Raw genomic sequence first — 21,698 nt, forward strand, 5'->3', positions numbered from 1 at the left:
AAATACAAAAACAGTTCTAATCACCAGTGCACCAGATTTTTGTGTTTAGGAAGAGAAATAAATGGTCCGTGTTGCACTCTTGCTCTCCAGAGATTCCCAGTAGTAGTAGTAATAGCAGTAATAGTAATAATAATGGTATTCATTACTATGTGCCAAGCACTGTACTAAGCACTAGGGTTAGATTACAGAATAATCAAGTTGTAACCAGTCCCTGTGGGCTCACAGTCTGATGTATAAAAACTCTGGTATCATGCTGATCCTGCTTTGTAAAAACCCTATTTCTCCCTTTCCACCTCTTTTCAGAAAACCTTCAGAATTGTATAAATAACCCAGACCCACCTTTTTGCACAGTAAACTGCCTTCTCCTTCAGAAAATAGGCAAAAGAAGCCAATACGCAAGAGAGCTGTCTCCCTGTCTTAATGGGAGGTTCTGTGTCTGTTTCTCTTACTGTATCCTTCCAAGTGCTCAATTCTGTGCCTTGCCCACCGTGGGCACTTAGTAAATAGTACTGAACGAATGAAAAGCTTAGCTATTCATCTTCCTCTCTCCATTCATAAATCAGCCTAGTATTTGTCCGAACTCTTGTGTGTGTGTGTATTTGGTTATGAAGGAAGACAGAATACCTTTAGTATTTAGTATTCAGTATTTAGTAGTGAAAGATATTAATACATTGATTAAGTTAAGAATGATAACAGTCACGAGTTGTTTCTCGATTTGCATATTCTTTCCACCATCCATAGTTTTGAATAACTCGTCAGGTTTTCCCCTCATTACCTTGAGATGCTAGGTAATGCCACAAACAGTTATTTCAATCCTTCTCTGAAGTTTGCAAATAGTAGCGTTTAACTTTTAAGATAATGCAAATTAGCTTTGGATGTGTTTGTAGAAAGTTAAAATAATGATTTTTTTCTTTGTTTTTTCCCCTCCCCTCCCATTCCCTATACAGGTTTTACTTCATTTGGTTCACTGGGTCATGGAGGTCTGTCTTCATTTTCCTCCACATCATTCGGTGGTAGTGGAATGGGTAACTTCAAGTCCATATCAACCTCTACCAAAATAGTTAATGGCAGAAAAATCACAACAAAGAGGTACCGTGGTATTTTTGAAATGTATAGGAATTTAAAGGTGTGAAAACAGTATGCAGTGTGGTAGCAGTTTTAGGGCAGTTTTCATGTTTAGTTGCTCGCTTTGGAATGGTAATGTCTGAAATCATAAAGAGTAGATGGATTAAGATCTTTTGGGTTTTTTTTTTATAGACTCTTGTTAAAGAATATTGCTTTGTCCCTATCATGGCTTTATTATGACCATACCGTTTGTCTCTGCCTGAAATTACCTAATGATAAAATATCTGAAATTAGTTATTGATGGGCTGCATTTCCAAAACTCATTAGAAAGAAATATAGGCTGTTCCCAAAGGTTTTAGTGTGAGATGAGTGGAGTTGTTGGGGAGTTATTATTATTTTAAATATTTTCCTGTTAAATTGAATTTTTAAGGGCAGGAAACTCTTGCATGTGATTTAGAATTAATATAAGTAATGGGCCTGATTCCCTGTTAACTGGACAGAATTGGGCTTAGAAAATAACTTCAATAGGTAGAAACCAGATTCCGTTTGGAGGTTTACTTGCAATGGTTGCTACAGCACTTTGTTAGATGCAGTCATATTTTTCATCTGGGGGCGAGGCAGGGGACGCATGATGTGTGTGCATGTGTGTGTGTGTGTTTAAAAAAAAAAAAAAAACAACCAAACTGTACTCCAAAAAGGTTTTTAAATGGATTTTGTCCTGCAGAATTTTTGAGAATGGTCAAGAAAGAGTAGAAATTGAAGAAGATGGCCAGTTAAAGTCCTTAACAATAAATGGTAAGGAGCAGCCACTACGCTTGGATAACAAGTAATTCAACGCACGCATATAACAGAAATGTTAAGCTATAACAAGCACCATTTGAGGATTAACAGAAACATTTTTTTGAAGATTTCGAACGAACACTACTTTCAGTATAATTGTACTTAATCTAAAGTATTTATAAGCAGCTCATCAGAGCGCCTATTTGTCATAGACTTTTGAGTTTGTTGTTGGGACCACATTAATAGGATCAATTTTTTTTGTCTTTAAAACTGTTGTAAATTTCTGTATGCACTTTGCTTTTTATTAAACTTAAATCCAAGGTGAACAGTGATCCTTAAGTAGTGCTAGGGCAAAATGTACACTAACACCAGCATGAACTTTGCTTTTCCATTTTGTTTGAAATGTGAGCCAAGTGGTAGTTTGTCTGCTGTGAACTATAACGTTGCCAGGTTGAACTTTTATTTGAATTTCAGTTTTTTTTTCCAGTATTTAGTAGTGAAAGATATTAATACATTAATGGTAATACATTTCTGGTTTAAAATAAATTAAGGATGTTTTCTAGTTGTGCATGAACTCTGGCAATTTAGTAAGTTTTGACAATTGTTTAAATATGTAATGTTAAGCCTAGGCAAAAAAAAAGTAAAGCTGGTAAACTGGGTCTTTGTCATTTGCTAAAAAAACAAAATCAAAAACAAAAAAACCCTCAAAATGAATAAATGCTAATGTTTGTGGTGCATTCTTTCATGAATGAGATGTGTAGCCTTCTTGTGTCTGTGTGTTTCCTGTAACTTGGGGGGACAGTTTTGCTCTTCAGCATTTCAGTTCCTTCAAGCTAGTGGATGTGGTGGGGTTTTCTGTCCTATGCAGATGTTTTCCTTCTTTGTGATTGAAAACATGATGTATTATTTCCTTTTCTAAGCCTATGTAGTGTAACTTCATAAGGATCAGCACTTGAATAAACATTTCAGTAATTGCCAGAACATCTTTTTTTCAAAAATGCAGCACTACAATATTAGAAATATGTCTTCATTTGGAAATATACGGAAAAAGTTCTTAGCATGCATCTAAGGGCACTATGCACAGTTAAATCACTTTGAAACAATTTGTATGTTGGCCAAATATTCTCTTTTAGCTGGTAAGAGAAAAGTAAAAAATGTATCCACCACCAGGATTTTTGTGGCATGGAACTTTCACATATAAAAGACAGTGGATTCCATTCCATTGAAAATTCCATTCACTCCCCCTTCATTGGAAAGGAAATGTCCCTATAAACTAGAATTGTGTTTGCATGTTGCCTTCAAAGATGTATTGACGTATATATTTGCAAGATGTTAAAAATGCTGAATCTTAATACGTGTGATGAAAGAATGTGAATGTTTTGAAAGGTATAGTTTAGTTCAGTAGAGAAATAAAGCCTGGGTAGAGTGTGAAATGGAAAATTAAGAACTTGCCTAGGATGCCAATGTAGTGTCTGCTCTTGCTTTCTAATTCTTGAATTCTTTGTGAGAACAAATGTAATGAATTGTTTACCTGTCTGGTTGTATGTTTATTTAGCTGTTTGGAAGTGAGCTCTTTGTCAAATGGATGGTAAGTACAAGAGAATACTGAATCTGTTGAATTTTCTGGAACACAGTCACCCAGACAGTCAGTGATCTACAGACCAGTGTCTTTGGGCAGCTGTTAATGTTAGAACAAGAAGTCTGGCTTCCCAAAGTCTGAACCCTTGGGGAGGTGTTGTGGGTGGTGGTGAGGAAGGAGGGAAGCGATACCTAGAAGAGAAAGTCATCACCTTGCTTCCTGACTTGAACAAACTCAGATCAGGGGCTGAGTTTCTGCTGGCCAGGTACAGTGTTCTGTAGGTTGCTGATCCATTGGGTACTGGTGGAATTTTTGGAGAGTTTCAATAGACCTGGGAGAGTATCCTTTAGACAAAATGGAGAGAATTAAGCCAAATTGAATATGTGCTTTGTAGAGAAAGCAAGCCATTTGTTTTTTTCCTTGCCATAGCAGGGAAAATGTGGATTTCTTGGTTGTCAAGAGGCTGAGGGCAGCCAGGCTTGTTGCTTTCTGGACAACCAGGGCTGCTCCAGTCACCTCTTCTTGGGGCAGCCAATATCTGAGACAGGTGGCAATGGAGGCTGGAGAGGGGTGGGGGAGGTGAAAGGCAAATTCCTCCTCCAGCTTGAATGAGCAGTTGAGGAAATGCCCATTCTTCTCAGTGGACAGATGTGTACTTGTGATTTATATGGTGGTCAAGTCAACAAAGATCATCTAATGGCTGGTTTATTGACATATCAGATGGTAAGATCTTTAGGGCAGTGACTGAGACTCTTATTTTTATCGTGCTCTTTCCAAGTTACTTAGTATCATAGTGATGAAAATGATGGTCGAGCCTTGGTCTGGAAACTTTAGGCATTAAATCCTGTGTTAAAGGAATTGACGATCGTGCTAATGGTTTTTGCAGTGCCATTTGTGGTTTATTGTCCCTGCCAATTGAGTTCCTGCTGGGGCATGTAATGTAATAGACCATCAGGAGGGCAGGGGTGCAGCACATTGCCAAGTGCACGCACAGGGTTTTTATGTACAGGGCCCATTTACAGCCAAAGTAACGGCAGCATAGTACCATAACCCAGCAGGCAGATGACTTGGAAGCCATTGCAGTCTTCATCACCCATGTCAGTGTGCTATTTTTCAGGATTCCTACTGCACCTGTCCACCTTGCAGAACGCCCTGCGTGGTTCTTCGGTCAGAGACCTTCACTACTGATGGCAGAGGTCCAGCAGGTATTCCCCTGCTTACATAACCAGGGCTAGAACCCAGGTCTCCTGATTCCCAGAACTGTACTCCTTCCATTTTATCAACAGTGCATGGTAATCCATTGCTCTGCACAAAGTAGGCTTTGAATATATGTTTTTGTTTGAAACTTAGCTGGGGGAGGAAGAATTGCTGAGCCTGATACTATTCCATGTTGTATTCAGTGAGAGCCTCAGAACAAGAATATTCAAGATCGTCTGTTTGCATCGCAGCATCAGATTGCCTTTCCTTCTAGTTATGAATTGACTTTTTGAAACTTTCTGTAACATAAAAGTTATGGTGAATTGTTGTAGGGGAAATGGGCTCATTGTGGTAGGGAGCCCCCAAATGTTATTCCGTAGAAAATAATTTATTTTCTGTTCTTGCAAGAATGCCTGCAATCTAGACGTTTAAAAATCATAACTTTGATAGAATTATCAAAACTTCCTTTTGCTGCATGATTAGCAACACAATACCAAATCAACTGTAGGTAGCTGGTTCTAGTTATGTAGAAGTGCCTGTGGACTTGTTTTCACGTATCTGGGTTTGGAATGTTCTGGAGCAAATGTTTCATGGTGTTTAAGTCACAGAAAATGAGTTTTTTTCCCTGTTTCTTCACCATATGAAAGGTAGGAGTAAAGCAGTTCTTGAGAGAGTTGAATAATTTATGTCTTTAATAATAATAATGGTATTTGTTAAATGCTTACTATGTGCCAGGCACTGTACTAAGCACCTGGATACAAGCAAATCAGATATGAGAAAATAGGTGACAAAACCAGCATGCTAAGTTTTTTTTATAATACAGGATCCTAAAGCGTAATTATTATAACCAATGAGATTGACTACAGCCCGTTGCATCTCTTCTGTACCATGATTTAAATGGAGCAACTTAATTCTTTTTTTGGAGAAGCAGGTTGTTTGTGCTCTCCGTAAACTGCCCATTTAAAACAGGGACAGATGAAAATAATATTTCCACTGTGCAAAATTGAGGGTTTTCATTTTAATTTGAGAATGAAGTGGGGATAGATTAACAGACAAATTTAAGCAAAGCAAATATTCTCATTGTTCTTTGTGTGGATGAAACTTCAAAACATTCAGTTCTTGAATTTGAAGTCTTCAGTTTTACTGTTCATTTTGCTGTGATTTGGAAACAACATTGCAAATAAACTCATTTACACCATGTATATATTAGATGGCATTCATCATAGTACCTTGGAATCTATATTATGGGTTACTACTTGGCTCCCCTAGTGATGCACTCAACAAATACCATAAAAAGTACTAATGAGCAAGGCCAAGTAAAAGGATTAGAGGGTAGCTTAACCAGGCACATCATAAATTTTTACTGGTTTACAAGTTACACAGAATACCTCTATTAGCAGTGAGTAGTGTTTTTTCCCTGTACAGATTCCTACATCTAATTCAAATAATCTGTGATTATGTTTCTTTATCATTCTGGAGCGGCCTAAAGGTTCTTGTCTCTCTTGGTTATTTTGAAGTGTTGTTTGTCAAAGATAGAGCTTACTTGCACTACTCATTGATTTAGTTGAACTGTTAGTTTTTTTCTGGACAACTTTGAGCTCTTTTGCTATGAATTGATGGTTAAATACTGAAAACTCCTGGATTGGACTGGATTATTTGATACAAAAAATACTTCAGAGAATAGTTTGGAGCTTCATTAGGCACTTTCCTTACTAGATGAGTGTGGATTTCGGGCAATGCAGTAAGGCATTTTGATGTCAAAGGTACAGATTTCCTCAGAGAGATGTCTGTGGAAATGAAGTCAGCATTTCATAGTGTGTGAGGGGGGGATAAAGGGACCCCCAAATAGGCGCACCTTTCATAACTCAGCTGGGCAACAGCACTGCCCATCAGCTGTGAGTGTTGGGAGAGCTGTAGATTGGGTCTGTGGAGGAGGGAAGGAGTTCCAACCTGGGGGAACAGCATGAACAAGGGGATGCAGGCAGGAGTCGAGAGTGAGGTGCAGCTAGGAGGACCAGAGGACATTAAATACCCCCCACAAGATTCCAGCCTCTGGGGGTGGGTCTACATGTTCCCTAAGGCTGGTGTTTATGGTAACAATCAATCGGATTTACTGAGCGCTCACTGTGTGCAGAGCATTGGAATACACACTTGGGAAAGTGAAGTAGCAGAGTTGGTCCTGCCCAAGACAGGTTTACAATCTAGAGGGACTTCCAACCAGAGCACTTTAGTTTTGTTTTAATATTTATTGGTAATTTCCGTAACAGCTTCCGAAATGTAAGAAGTAAAAGCAAATTTGCAACCCAAATCAAAAGGTGTGATATTTTAAGAATTCTTTCCTTGTAGCCCACCTTCGAAAAGAATCAAATTATCCTTTTTATTCCGTAAAGAAAATGGATAGTTAGGAACTAAAGCTAAAATCAGATGCTGTTTTTTAAGTGGATCAAATTACAGTTATTGGCCAACAGGCTTTGAACTAGGAAGTTTGCAAAAGCGATATGGTTTTGTTCAGTCATGGGTGGCTTAAAACATGACCCTGGTGACCAGTTAGGTGTTAGCAGGGAGGGAGGAGGAGGCTAACGGGGTGGGATTGGCAAGGAAACCTGGGAAAGCAGAGGAAAACTGAGGCAAGAAAACAATGGGGGAAGGGAGACAGTGGGAGTGCGGGTTTAAATCATTTGAAGAATGTAAAATGTACTTGTGTTTCCATGTTTGGCTTTGTGGGACCACATTTTATGTGAAACTAATCACTGAGAAAAATGCCCTAATAAGCAGAGCTAAGCCCGAGAAATTGTACAGTTCTGCTCCTCCTGATATTGAATTCTTGCAAATGACTTCATTTTTGTGTTTGTTTTGTTGTTGTTGTTTTTAAAGAAAGAGAAAGGGAACTGCAAGAGTGAGGAGATAATTTGAGGAAGAGAAAGGACTTCACACGTCCTGTAACTTCATATGTGAGTTAGTCTTGCTTGATCCAGGTGCCAGTTCTTTGCCAATATATGATCAGTTCATTGCTGGCTTTTCTGGGTGCGGTAGGAAAAATTCCAAATCATTTGGAAAAACATTGCTGCATTGCAGATAGCAAGTGTGGACTTGTTACCCGAATGCATACAGCAGGGTGTTGAAATTCGTGTACAGTAGGCAACCAACACTCAAGGAAAGTCATAGTTTTTGTTTGATTTTACGATTCCGCCATCTCTATTCTGACTAAGGGAGTTTGAATTTGAGTTTCAATTGATTTTTTCGATTTGAGTTTAGTGTTGTGCTTTCCAAATGTGGCATGATTCTATATGAGAACCTCAGTGTGTATGTCACCTGTGCAGGTGGCTCCCGAGTTTTCAGCCCCCTCTACATTGGATTTCACTTTTTTTTTTCCTATCCTCTCCACTAATGTGTCCCGTGATTCCATGTTTTACAATAGTGTGCCGCCTTTTGAGACACAGGCAAATGCGACCAAACCCCACCTTGAATTTCAAAGTCCGTATGCCTTTGGCAGGGAGTGACAGTGGTAAACTGCAGTCTCCAGTCCACTGAATTGGCAGGGTCAACTCCATAGCTGAGGTGATATATTTTTCCTCTATATCCCACTCAGGTTCCTTTGGTTCTCTTCCTCCCACTCTCTCCACTGCAGATTACTTCCAGGCAAGCTTTTCATCTGCATTCAGTTTCCTCTGGTAAATTTTCTCTGAAATCCTTTCTTACCTTCATCCCACTAGCAACCCTCTGTAAAATAGGGATTAAGACTGTGAGCCCCCTGTGGGACAACCTGATTACCTTGTATCTACCCCAGCGCTTAGAACAGTCTTTGGCACATAGTAAACGCTTAACAAATGCCATCATTTTATTTTTTAAATTGGCACTTCTATGGGGAATAAAGTTTCCTTGTGCTTGACACATTCCCTTGGTAGAGAATCTAAACTTCTCATGTCCCCTCTTCCTTTAAAAATTACCCAAGTGTGCTTTAATAGTAGGTAATAGCTGACATTGGTGAAATCAAGGAAGTGGAATTCCTCATAGTGGATGTTCCCTAAAGAGGGAATTTTCTGCAAGTGAGTGTCCCAGAATATGTCTGGGATTGGAATGGGCTAGCCAAAAAGTTTGATGAGGTATCCATGATTAAGCACAGCGGGGGAGGGAGAAAGGGACTTGTCTCCCAGAAAGGCAGTTTCTCACAAGGAAATAAAGCATCAAGCAAAACGCTTGGGGTAAGAATTGTAGATTGTATGTCTGCACTGTTAGATTGAGAAAAACCACCAAACTGAAATGTTTGGGTCTGTTTTCCTGTGCACATCACTTAGGCTGAGGAGAGAGAGAGAGAGAGCGCGCACACACACATGCAGAGAGATTGTCATTTATTGAGCTGTGCATTGCAATGTATGAAACACTTGGAAGAGTACAATTTAACAAGAATTGGTAGCTACATAGATTGGTAGATTCTTTTTTATGTGAAATTTTAATTCAAACTAGCCCAACAAAGGTATTTCAAATGAAGGAAACAAGCATTCTTGAATATTAATGCCCCACAAGTAGCCATTCTTGAAGAGCAGCCACCAGTAGTTTCTGTGCATGTTCATATTTTATCATAACACTACAAAATCTACCATGAGACAGAACAGGCTTTCCCACCGCAAAAGCTGTCAACATTACCAAGAACAAAACAAGCTGTGCCTGAATGGGAATCTTATTGGAGCTCAAATACAAAAAAAAAAATCCAAACAGCTGTTGAATTCATTTTAATAGTAATGGCTAGAAGCTCAGGCTTATTTATCTCTTGGAGTTTTCAACAAAAGAAAGAAACTGTGGCTTCACATCACTAACTTCATTTAAAAGAATATTAGGTGACCTCCCCTTAGCTAATCACAATAACTAATGTTGCCTAGTATCTGGAAGATTTATTTTGATTTATTTTTGAACACCTAATATGTAAAACTTGTAGTGTGGTCTTTTGCCTGTTTTTGTAAAATTGATGTGCATTCAGTTTTGACATAATGTGGGTTTTCTCTAAACATTTTGACCAGAACAATATTACGGGAGGAAGGAACATTCATCCAACAGCACAAGGCTGTTTGGTTGTGGTGCAGTGTACTGCTTGAAGAAATGGTTCATGCTTGTAGGTGCACAGCATCGAACACAGTGAGTACAACCACACGAGTTTTCTCTAACATGGGGGGTTTAGCAAGCCTGCAGTCCCCACCTTATAGGAGAAGTGGGGGATTTAATTTTCAAGTCTTAGAAATCTTTTATTGCCTTTGGGATATTTAAACATTGCCTGAAAAGGGTTTTTTTAAAAGTTCTGTGGTGCTTAAAATATTCTTGGATAGTAATAGCAGTGTGTTGAACCTCTTCCCTGCTAATTTTGTCAGTTAATGGTATTTTCAATTTGATGATGAGTAGGTGGCTACAGTTGATGTGCAGGGGTTTTTGGCCCACAAACTTCACATTATGATCCCAGTACAGTAACAGTGGTCATGTAGTATGTAGTTGTGTATTTTGTTGGTAAATGTACCACCATTTGTAAGAAACTGGGCAAAAATTTAGAACTCCTAGCCTTTTTCCTGCTCCCCTAATCCACCCAAAGCATCCTATAGAGGTTTCCTCAACAAGGTCAACATACTTTGTGGGGACTATGCAAAGCAGCAGCTTCCAAGGAATGCTCGCCTGAGAGTTCTTGGGAGTTTTGAAAAAACTCAGGAAAAAAATAAGTTCTGGCAGGAAGTGTATATGGAGGATGGTGATTTGTGTCTCTCTCTTTCCCTTCTGAAGGTTCAGTAGAAAGAAAATAATTTTAGAAGTCAAAAATCTAGAGCTCAAATATGCTGAGAATCCCACTAATACTGATTTGTTTGAGTAGATTCCTAGGATGTGCACTAAACTGCATTAAATTAGGTGTATTAAGTTACATAGTAGGCATAGTTGAAAAGCAAAATCCACTTGAAGGGAGAAATTCTACAGGAAGTTCTAATTAGGGTAAATTAGAATGATTTTTATTCAAACCTCATCACATTATTAAATTGGTCATATTGCCAATCAGTCCTAAAGCTATCCTTGGCCAACCTTGCTGTCTTGTGGAAGTTGTAACTTTAAAAGTGGTAATACCTCTAGTCTGCTTGTCAGGAATGCCAAAGTGGCCACTCTCTCTCCCCTCCCTCCCCAATATTGGTCTGCTTGAAATGAGTCATTTCACTTTTTTGAGTTTCAGGAGTGAAAAGGGAGCAGGGATTTTAGAGGGGGTAAGCACTGGGAGGGAAAAAGTTTCCAAGAGCCAGCAGACTATAAAGCCACCTTTTGGGATATTTTCAGCTTCGATTGGAAGCTTGCAGGGATTGTCAGAGACCTGGTTTGAGTTTGGCCATTATTCAGGTCAGACAGCTGTGAGGGCAGTCACCCCCTTTGTTCCCCATGGGGGTGGCACCAGTGCTATGATTCTAATAGAGGAGCTATCTAACATCAGTCATGGGCAGGCCAGGGAAGCAATAACATGCGGAAGGTGCAAAATGAATAGTGAGTTCATGTTTTTCTTGGCTTTCAACCTTTATATGAAGTGAAAGGCTATCATAGTGTCAGACTGGGAGTGTTCATGCTGAAATACTTAAAACAGGCCTACACTTGACCAAACCTAGTAGACCTGTAGGTTTTCAAATGGGTGTCTTGGTGAGCAGGGGACAGCACCTTTTGTTTTGTACTGGGTGTGCAGTGCAAACTTAAATACTGAGAATAGCTTCCTTCCTTTGCCTTTACCTTCTTAGAGCTTCCCATGGGAACCTGGGACCGGAGGAGACCCTTTCTCCCTCCGCCCTCCTCCCCCCCTCCACGCGCACCCCAGGGAGAAAACAAATTGATGACTTGTCAGGTTTTGAAGACAATTAACCGTTTCAGGGAGTAAGAAGCCTTAGCATTTGTATTTGATTCCTATGCTGTTTTTGTTTCTTGGAATAATTTTTGATGATAGTCATAAAGTTGATATGTAAGAGAGTTAGGTGTAAAAAGGAGAGGTGTTTAAAAATGTAACATCCTCAGTTATGATACCCTCCCAAATTAATTGGGAGTTGCTGTGGAATGAAAAAAATGGAGGCTCCAGAATGAATTCCTGAAGGGGAAAAAGTGGACAGCTAAACACTTTGAGATCTGGTACGCTAAAGTATAATATGTTGGTTGTGAATCTGCTATTGATAAGTGCTTCAGTTGAAACGTTGTTGCTTCTCCTGTGAATCGATATGCAGGTGAAGTTGCCGTTCCTTTCAAGCTACAGTGTTTAAAGTGGATTTGAATGCAAAAAAAAAAAAATCAAAATTAGCTATAGAAGACCACCACAATTTTCAAATGTATTTTAACCAAGGAACTTAGTAGTGACCCAGATTGCTTGTCAGGAAGAACTGGAGCAATACCCAACCTTCCCCCTTCCTGTTACAGATAAGTAGTCAAGATTCTTCCTTAAGGAATCAGATTCTGTACTTAAAATTTCTGAAAAACTGGTATTTTGGAAGGCTTTGAATTGCAAACATAAAACATAATTTTTGTCACCTGAAGAATCAATCCCTAGTAGTTTAATTTGGTCGGTACTTTGAATGATCAAAATAACTAACAAGGCATTCAATTGTAAATCCTAAAGCCTCTGCGCACCCCCCAATAAGTAAAATTAGTTTCATTTTCTTAGCCTTCTTAGTTTTTCTTGAAAATGGTTACTTGTCGAACAGTTTTTAACTCCTGTAATATACTAAGTCCCATAATAGGTAGATGCTTTCCATCATGCAGGGTATCCCCTTTTTCAACATTATATTGAGGAGGTAACAACGTAGGCTAATTTATAGGAATATCAGGTGAAGCTCTTCAGAGTTCCCCGTGATAAAAAGGTTAAGATTTTTTTTCCTCAAACCATAGCAAAGAAACACATTTATTAAGAAATGATTTTCATTCAAGTGAATTTTTAACAATTTAGTAATGCCATAAGTAATACTTTTATAGCCTTGTTTTTCAACACTTCTACAGAAAATTGGCTGCGGTTTTGTTTATATCAAAACAAAATTGCTGACCAGTGGAGAAATGCGATGAAATTCTCAGTTGTTTATCAACAACATGTTTTGCAGTCTTCTAAAATGGTTTTTAAAAGATTTATTTCAGTTATTTCATTTTTAAGGCATTTCTTCCACTTCCTAAAATTTTAAGAGCAATATGTCAGACATTGCTTTAATTTAAGCCTATCATAGTCAAGTTATTATTACTGATCCAGTGTTCAGCTTGGTAAAGAATGTTATTAGGTGTCCATTGATTTGGGGTGAATAGGTTTCATATCTTTTTATAGCTTTTGGTTTTTGGGGGTTTTTTTGAGTTAAAAAGCTAAGGTTTTATTCCCCTTTGACCATGCCTTTCAGTCTCACCAGTCTACTTTTGAGTTGATCCAAAACCCTTTTGAAGGGGTAGGGATTGGTGGTGTTTTAACATTGCTTCTCTTGCCTTAGTCCTGTTTTTCACTTCTAGCAGCCCAAGTAGGAATGGGAAGCCACTTAGTCACCAGACAAAATTAACCTCTAAGAAGGGGAAGAACAGATTGAACTGGCATGGATGTTAAATTTGGTTGTGGGGTTATGAAGTGTAGGGGAGTGAATCAAAAGAGAATTTGTTTTAAGAAGGCAGCTCCCTTGTTCTATATTAAACACCCCTTAGATGAGTCAATCCCTAGTAGGAAAAACAACCCTGATGAGAACCTCTCATTTTCCCACATCTTGTTTGCTTTTTTTTTTTCCTCTTTGTGTCTCCTTCCCTCTTCCTCCTTGCCTCCCCTCATTCCTCAGTTTTCCTGTTCCTTACCACACCACTTTTATACTCTTTGGAAGTATGCCTGTCATTGAGACAGATGCTGCAGGAACTGCCTTAGGCATCTGGATCAAAGTATTGAGCGGAAGCAAGGGACAAGGAATCCTGTGACATGGATGGAAGTAAGAAATACTAGAAGAGTGGTTAAGGTAGTGACCTGCTTCACTTCACAGATTATGGAGCTCCCATAAGACAGATATGGAGTTCTTTAAAATGGGTTTAAGTAATGAAACTATCAATGCTGTAGTGGCTTTGGAAATCAGTGCATATTTGGTCAAAGTGGCCAACTTCATATTTGAGGAGGAGCTTTGTCTTGACAGAAGTCCAAATTTTCATTTGCATTTGGTCAACAAAACGCCTACATTGCACTAAGAAACTTTTTCCAGTTTGGGAAAAGAACCAGAGTATGAAAAAGGATGGTGCAAGAGCAGCTGCTGTTACATTCCAGGGATGGTTTCTAAATGATTTCAGGCTTTTTGGGTGAAGAGACCATGAAAGTTTGGGGTTTTTTTGTTGTTGTTTTTTTTTTTTTTTTTGCCCCTTTGGCTATGTATTGGGCCAGCTTTTCAGTAAATTATCCAAAATCGGAATCATTTTAACAATTTTACAGGTGACCCCAGTTTTTGGAGTTGTGACTCTAAAAGTAAAACAGTGATCTGGTGAGTTTAGATTCTGCTCAGTGTAGGAGAATTGGGGCAATATTGATTTGGAAACAATTAACAGGATTCCCTCAATTTGGATTATTGATGTTTAGAAACTACCAAATGAGCTGAGCCATGCTGTTCACTTACAGTAACACTCAGTGTGAAACCTGCAGGTATGAGTATTTTTATTTTCTGTATCAAATGCTTGTTTCTTGATGTGCTCAGTTTTCTGTGTACTTGAAATGGAAGTGTTTCTCAATTGGCTTCTAGTTAAGTAGTTTAAGGGCATTTGCTTTAACCTCAGTGTACTGTACTGCAGTGCACTCTAATCATGAGCTGATTATTCCTGAAGCCCTACAGTAATCATATTTAAAAGAAGGGTGATCTGCTTAGAAGTTGATAATGTAATAAAAACTATCAAACTTTTAAAATTATTCCGAGATATAATTTACTTGCACAGATTTAGTATAGAGGACTTGTGCTAAGTGAATATAAAAATAAGATAAGGTTGGTGTCTAGTTGCCACTGGATAATGTACCCTACTGCTTTCTTAGAAAAGTTTTACCATTGTGGGCCAGGATGACTGTTGGATAGGCCAACTATCTTGGAATGGTTAATGCTCTTCAATTTTTAGGTTTTTTTATGGTACTTAAGCACTTTGTGCCAAGTAGTGTGCTAAGTGCTGGGGTAGGTACAAAGTAATCAGGTAGAATACAGTCTCTGTCCCAGTCTAAGTAGGAGGGAGTTGGATTGATAAAAGTTTTCTGATACACATTTAAGACCGTGTTTGTAGGGTCCCGAAAGTTAGTCATTGAAACACTACTTTATTCTTAAACAATTCTTGTTGGATGATATTCTGAAGCTTAAACACTTAATAAGGCTGTAAATTCTCAAATTAACTTGTATGCTCCATGATGTAAAGGTTATCCACTGTTTACTTTCTCTTGATTTTCTTTTAAATCTAATTTCAATATAGCTGACATCTCGTTTTTGAACTGGAAATTTCTTGTGCCAGCATCCTGAAAACAATTAGCAACCGTTAATTTTTACCCACGTAATTACTTGTAATTTCCTCTTTAGGGTCTGAAGTGTCTTGGGGCAAACACAAAATTTGGGAAATAGTCTTCCAGCCATAACCACTGTGTAATATACTAACTAAACTGTGGGGAGAACTTGAACTTTTATATAGCAAATGCTGAAGTTGGCATTAAACTTTCAAGGAAACCAAATCCTAGTTACAAATAACAATATGGATTAGCAATTAAAAATCATTAAACACAGATAGGACAAATTCATTTTGGAGTGACCACCATCCTTTGCCTTATATAAAGTTGTTTCACAACTATTTTTTTTGCAATAATTGGTAATTGGAATAGGAATTATTACCTTTTCTGTGCCTCAGTTTCTGGGGATAAGGTATCCATTCTCCCCTCTGACAGAGAGGTCAAGGATTGTGTCCAATCTGATTCTATCATCCCCAGTGTTTAACACAGTGCCTGGCCCCTTATAAGCGCTTAATAAATACCATAATTATTGTTTATTTTCAAACTCTGAATGCAGTGCCTGAGAGTGCCCATTATATTGTAGAGAATTCTATCCATCGAGTTGGATCACTTTGCCTCCATTGGATTTTAAGGTTCTTGAGGGCAGGGAAATATACATCTTGCTTCGGTTGTACTCTCCCACAGCACCTGTATATATGTATATATGTTTGTACATATTTATTACTCTATTTTACTTGTACATATCTATTCTATTTATTTTATTTTGTTAGTATGTTTGGTTTTGTTCCCTGTCTCCCCCTTTTAGACTGTGAGCCCACTGTTGGGTAGGGACTGTCTCTATATGTTGCCAATTTGTACTTCCCAAGCGCTTAGTACAGTGCTGTGCACATAGTAAGCGCTCAATAAATACGATTGATGATGATTTTAGTACAGTATGTGATGCTCAAAAAATAGCATTACTATTTTGAACTATTGGAGTTCAGTTTGGGACTTCCGAATTGTCCTGATGTCTTACCTATGTTTGAAGTAGAAGGCAGTAGTAAGTAATAGTATTTAATCAGTCACTGTGTGCAGTGTAGTAGACCAAGTGCTTGGAAAATTACTTCAGAAGCAAGAGGCGTATTTGCTGCCCACCAGAAAGTTACACTCCACATTCCTCCAAGGAAATATTAACTCCTCTCAGTTGTTTCAGCTTCTACTTCTAAGAAGCCCTTTTAATTTCTAGCATCTCGAGAGGATATGTGTATGTGCAGATGGCTACTGAACTTGTTCCTATTTCGGTTTTCCTCTTTTGTAGCACATTACTAGACTCGGGGTGTGTTTGTTTGCATTCTGGGCATTTCAAGTTCAGTCATGCATGTTCCAAACACTCCCCTCTCCAGTTGTGCTAACCATGCCTGTTTGGAATTGGTTGGAACACAGGAGGATGCAAAAATGTAATGACCCTAAAATGGTTGAAACTTCCTGTGCGCTTGAGTTCAGAAGGAAAGTCAATAATCTGGTCTTAATTGGCAGGCAGATGAGATTTTATTGCCAGGATTGAGATACTATCTACCTTTATTTAGAGGCCAGTTCTCCCCCAGTAAGGACCCCTTTGCCAAGCAGCCTGCCTAGGAAGATTATTTAGTTTAATTGAAGCGGTGACTAGTCCACAGAATTATGGAGGTGTGTAGGTATGAATGAAATCAGTGCTCAGTCCATTAAACCTCCCCTAATGAGGAGTGAAGTTGAAGCTCCAGTGTTCAGCAGAGGAGTCCTGCAGGCGATTGTCAGCAGTTCTGGAGCTTTCTATGTGTGGGCAGTGAAAGCTTTTTACATGTTGACAGCATTTTAAAAGATCTAGTCTGAAGGAAGAGTTGCCAGCTCATTGTTCCTGAAGCAGCTGTTATGAAGTACATGGTGCAGGCCCCAATACAGAATTGCCTGTTTTATTCAGATGTTCATCAGAAAGGAGCTTGTTCTCCATTGTAAAATTTCAACGGTATTAGGCACCTCTCCGAAGACTGGGAGCTTGGGGTTGGATGACAGCCTCGTTATCTTTCCACAGGGGCGGTAAGCAGATTTATCCTTTAGGTTAGCAAAGCTGATTCTCCAATTCATGAAAACCAACTCCTAATAACGAAAAAAGCTGCTTTAGACCGATTTTGAGGACTTGTTGATGCTGCATTCTCTCTGTGTGCAATATTGCCCTCTGCTGGGAAATGCCACTTTGAAGGATCAGTAGAGCTTTTCTGTTCTCCAAGGTCAATCAAGAATTTGGCCCATCATCATCATCAATCGTATTTATTGAGCGCTTACTGTGTGCAGAGCACTGTACTAAGCGCTTGGGAAGTACAAGTTGGCAACATATAGAGATAGTCCCTACCCAACAGTGGGCTCACAGTCTAAAAGGGGGAGACAGAGAACAAAACCAAACATACTAACAAAATAAAATAAATAGGATAGATATGTACAAGTAAAATAAATAAATAAACAGAGTAATAAATATGTACAACCATATATACATATATACAGGTGCTGTGGGGAAGGGAAGGAGGTAAGATGGGGGGGATGGAGAGGGGTACGAGGGGGAGAGGAAGGAAGGGGCTCAGTCTGGGAAGGCCTCCTGGAGGAAGTGAGCTCTCAGCAGGGCCTTGAAGGGAGGAAGAGAGCTAGCTTGGCGGATGGGCAGAGGGAGGGCATTTCAGGCCCGGGGGATGACGTGGGCCGGGGGTCGATGGCGGGACAGGCGAGAATGAGGTACGGTGAGGAGATTAGCGGCGGAGGAGCGGAGGGTGCGGGCTGGGCAGTAGAAGGACCTGGGGAAACTGTGGAATCCACCATGGATGGCCATATTAATATCACTGCAGCTAGGGAGCTAGTTGTGGCTTTGTCAAGCCCAGGAGAGGCATAAGAGAAAAAGGAACTAACCAACCATTTCTTTTCTGTTCTCTTCCAAATTCAGCTCCAAGCCAGAGGTGAGGGGGGAAGTGTTTCCCCTGGTTGGCTCCGCTCTACTTCCCCTTTACCCATGCCAATTGCATGTGCTCTGTACATTTTGGCCAGAGCACTACTTTCAGGACCCAGAATCAGAGCGGCATGTTATGGGCTCTGCCCTATAATTAGCTCACAAGAAAGGAAGCGTGTGTTTTGGGTTTTCCTGGCAAATGCTTCTTTTTCCTGTGTATTTTGTGGTTCTTAAGCCTTCGCCATTACTAGAGACAGGCAGGCTATGAAAGTTGCGAAATTCATGGTAAAGGCATGAAAAGTCCTTGGGTGGGTGTTGGTTGGCAAGTCTAGCAGGTGAATAACCCACCATCAGTCAATTGATAGTATTTATGGGGTACTTACTGTGTGCAGAGCATGGTGCTGAGTACTTGGGAGAGTACAATAAAGTTAGAAGGCACAGCCCCTTGCTGTCAAGGTGCTTGCAGCCTAGACTTACTGGAAAGTTGTGGGCCAGGGTAGTATGTCACCCGCAGGGCAAGCAGTGAGCCAGGGTCATATGCCACCACAGGGCAGGCAATGACTTTGTTGAGCCCCCTTTTTCCTCTCCTCCTCCCCATCCCCCCGCCCTACCACCTCCCCCCCCCCCAGCACCTGTATATATGTTTGTACAGATTTATTGCTCTATTTTACTTGTACATATCTACTATTCTATTTATTTTGTTAATGATGTGCATTTAGCTTTAATTCTGTTTATTCTGATGACTTGCCACCTCTCCACATGTTTTGTTTTGTTGTCTGTCTCCCCCTTCTAGACTATGAGCCCGTTGTTGGGTAGGGATCGCCTCTATATGTTGCCAACTTGTACTTCCCAAGCGCTTAGTACAGTGTTCTGCACACAGTAAGGCTCAATAAATATGACTGAATGAATGAATGGTGCCCAATGTTTGCAGGGCACATGAACAGGAGTACTTCAAAGGCTGGGGCCTCCGAGTGAAGTCTCAATCAGTCAATGGTATTTTATTTTTTTAATGGTATTTGCTAAGCGCTAACTATATGCCAGGCTGTCTACTAAGTGCAGGGATACCTATAAGACAATCCGGTTGGACACAGTCCTTTGCCCACATAGGGCTCATAGACTTAATTTACATTTTACCAAGGAGAAAACTGAGGCACAGAGAGGTTAAGTGACTTGCCCAGAGTCACCCAGGAGAAAAGGGGCCGAGCTGGGATTAGAGCCCAGGTCTTCCAACTTCCAGGCTCATGTTCTTTCCACTAGGCCATGATGCTTTATTAAGTGCTTACTGTGTTTAGGGTGCTGTACTAAGGGCTTGGGACAGTACAATGCTATAGAGCTGATAGAGAGATCCCTACTTTCAAGGGGGTTACTGTCAAAGTCCTTAAGTCAAATGTAAAGAAGTGTAGAAACCATAATAGTGATAATAATAATTGTGGTATTTAAGTGCTTACTATGTGCCAGGCACTGTACTGAACACATGGGGGGATACAAGTAAATCAGGTTGGATCCAGTCCCTTGCCACATTGGGATCGTGGTCTTAAATTCCCATTTCACTTATGAGGCACAGAGAAGTAAAACGACTTGGCTAAGGTCACATAGCAGGCATGTGGCTATTGTATGTATGTATATATGTTTGTACATATTTATTACTGTATTTATTTATTTATTTATTTTACTTGTACATATCTATTCTATTTATTTTATTTTGTTAGTATGTTTGGTTTTGTTCTCTGTCTCCCCCTTTTAGACTGTGAGCCCACTGTTGGGTAGGGACTGTCTCTATATGTTGCCAATTTGTACTTCCCAAGCGCTTAGTACAGTGCTCTGCACACAGTAAGCACTCAATAAATGCGATTGATGATGATGATGAAGTGGCAGAGCCAGGATTAGAGCCCATATCCTCCTGACTCCCGTGCCTATGCTATATCCACCAGGCCCTGCTGCTTCTCAACAATACTAAACAGCTGCCTGGCATTCGGTGTTTACAGATGGCCTAGTGGAATGAGTGTGGGCCTGGGAGTCCGGGGACCTGGGTTCCAATCCTGACTCTGCCACTTGTCTGCTGTGTGACCTAGGACAAGTCACTTCACTTCTCTGTGCCTGTTTCCTCATTGGTAAAATGGAGATTAAATCTTACTCTCTGCCGCCTAAGACTCTGAGCCCCATGTGAGACAGGAACTGTGTCCAGTCTGTTTACCTAGTATCTACCCCAGTGCTTGGCACAGTGCCTGGCACCTAATAAGTGTTTGACGAGTATCATAATAAATGCCACAGCATTCACTGAACCCATTATATGGAGAGCTAGGAAGAGGCAATTTCTCTGGGAAGGGATTATGGCTGCCTCTGTGATAAGGCAAAATACAATGAAGGTGGTGGGTATTGACATCCCCTTCAATTGCAGGAGGGTTGAAGGGGGCAGGGAGAATTAGCCAACCCCTAGAGCATAGTAATTAGTAGCTTAGAGAGCACGGTAACATTTTACCGTAGTGCAATTTTTGTACTAAAAATGTACATTTTTTTTTTAAAAGGCTTGCAGTTGTATTGGGCCAGTCTATTGGCCAGTTAGTCACCACCCCATGCTATGTGTTACAGCAATTTGTTCATGCTAAGGCTGGTGGGATTGTTCATAAGTAATATTAGAAAAGACATCAGTCGGGTGTTTTGTGTGTGCCCAGTTTCTTTTAAAGACAAATCATATTTAGCCCATTTTCTCATATCAGGTGGGCTTAGGCTGATCAGCAGAGTATTGCATAGATTCATGTACCCTAAGGTGGTAAAATAATCTAACATTTAAGGTAGGAGGTTGATCTTTAAGGCTTCTTGTGTCTTGAGACCTTTGTTTCATTTGCCAACACTTATGCCCGCCTTGGTGGTCTGATTTCAGGGAACTGGAGCAGGTTGATTTGATGAGGAAGTGGTTTCAATGTTTGGCTGTTTTATGTAGCGTACTTACCACTGCAGGTGGTATAAGGGATTCCTAACCATTGTTTCAGGTTCGAAAGAAGGGCTATAGGAAATGCAGAAAAGTAATTTTGAGAAATGTGAGGACAGTGACGGTGGTGAAATATAGGGTTTTAAATACCACTGGAAAAGTCCCAGAACTCTTTGCCAGTTTTCAGCTGAAACACCTAAAACAGGCCCACACTTGACCAAGTCTGTTAATTACCTTTATGTCATGCAAGCCAAATGGAGATATCACTCAGCAAGTATCAGTTGAGCACCCACAAGGTGCAGAGAGTTTGGTAAATTGTAAATAAAAGACTTGGCTCCTAGCCTCAAGATGCTTACAGTCTATGCTGGGACTTGGAGAATGTGTGGGTTTACTCTTGAGAAACTGTTTGCAGGATGAAGGCTTTTAATTGTGATTTAAAGGTGGCAAGGCATTATAAAGGATAGATGGGGGATATACAATAAATCTGCCTTTAGTTTTAGAAAACATTTATTTAAAGCAAATGTAAAGCTATTTAATAATTGTGGTATTAAGTGCCAAGCACTGTGCTGAACACTGGGGGGTAGAGTCAAACCATTAGATTGGATGCAGTCCCTGTTACAAATGGGGGTCACAACATAAGAGGAGGGGAGAATGGGTATTGCCCCCATTTTACAGATGAGATAACTGAGGCACATAGAAGTGAAGTGACTCGTCCAGGTTCACACAGCAGGTAAATGGCAGAACT

General features: G+C 39.9%; 1 protein-coding gene across 2 annotated transcripts in view; it reads left to right on the plus strand.

Moving 5' to 3' along the window:
- Positions 1 to 21,698, plus strand: part of DNAJB6 (DnaJ heat shock protein family (Hsp40) member B6) — an 82,021-nt gene that overhangs the window by 41,852 nt on the left and 18,471 nt on the right. For both annotated transcript variants that reach the window (XM_038755987.1, XM_038755985.1), the window contains exons 7-8: positions 948 to 1,089; positions 1,790 to 1,860. In XM_038755987.1, the coding sequence (XP_038611915.1) occupies positions 948 to 1,089; positions 1,790 to 1,860 (213 nt within the window). The remainder of the gene's footprint in view (positions 1 to 947; positions 1,090 to 1,789; positions 1,861 to 21,698) is intronic.

Source organism: Tachyglossus aculeatus, chromosome 13 (genome assembly GCF_015852505.1).
Source record: "Tachyglossus aculeatus isolate mTacAcu1 chromosome 13, mTacAcu1.pri, whole genome shotgun sequence".
In the NCBI taxonomy this organism is placed as follows: domain Eukaryota; kingdom Metazoa; phylum Chordata; class Mammalia; order Monotremata; family Tachyglossidae; genus Tachyglossus; species Tachyglossus aculeatus.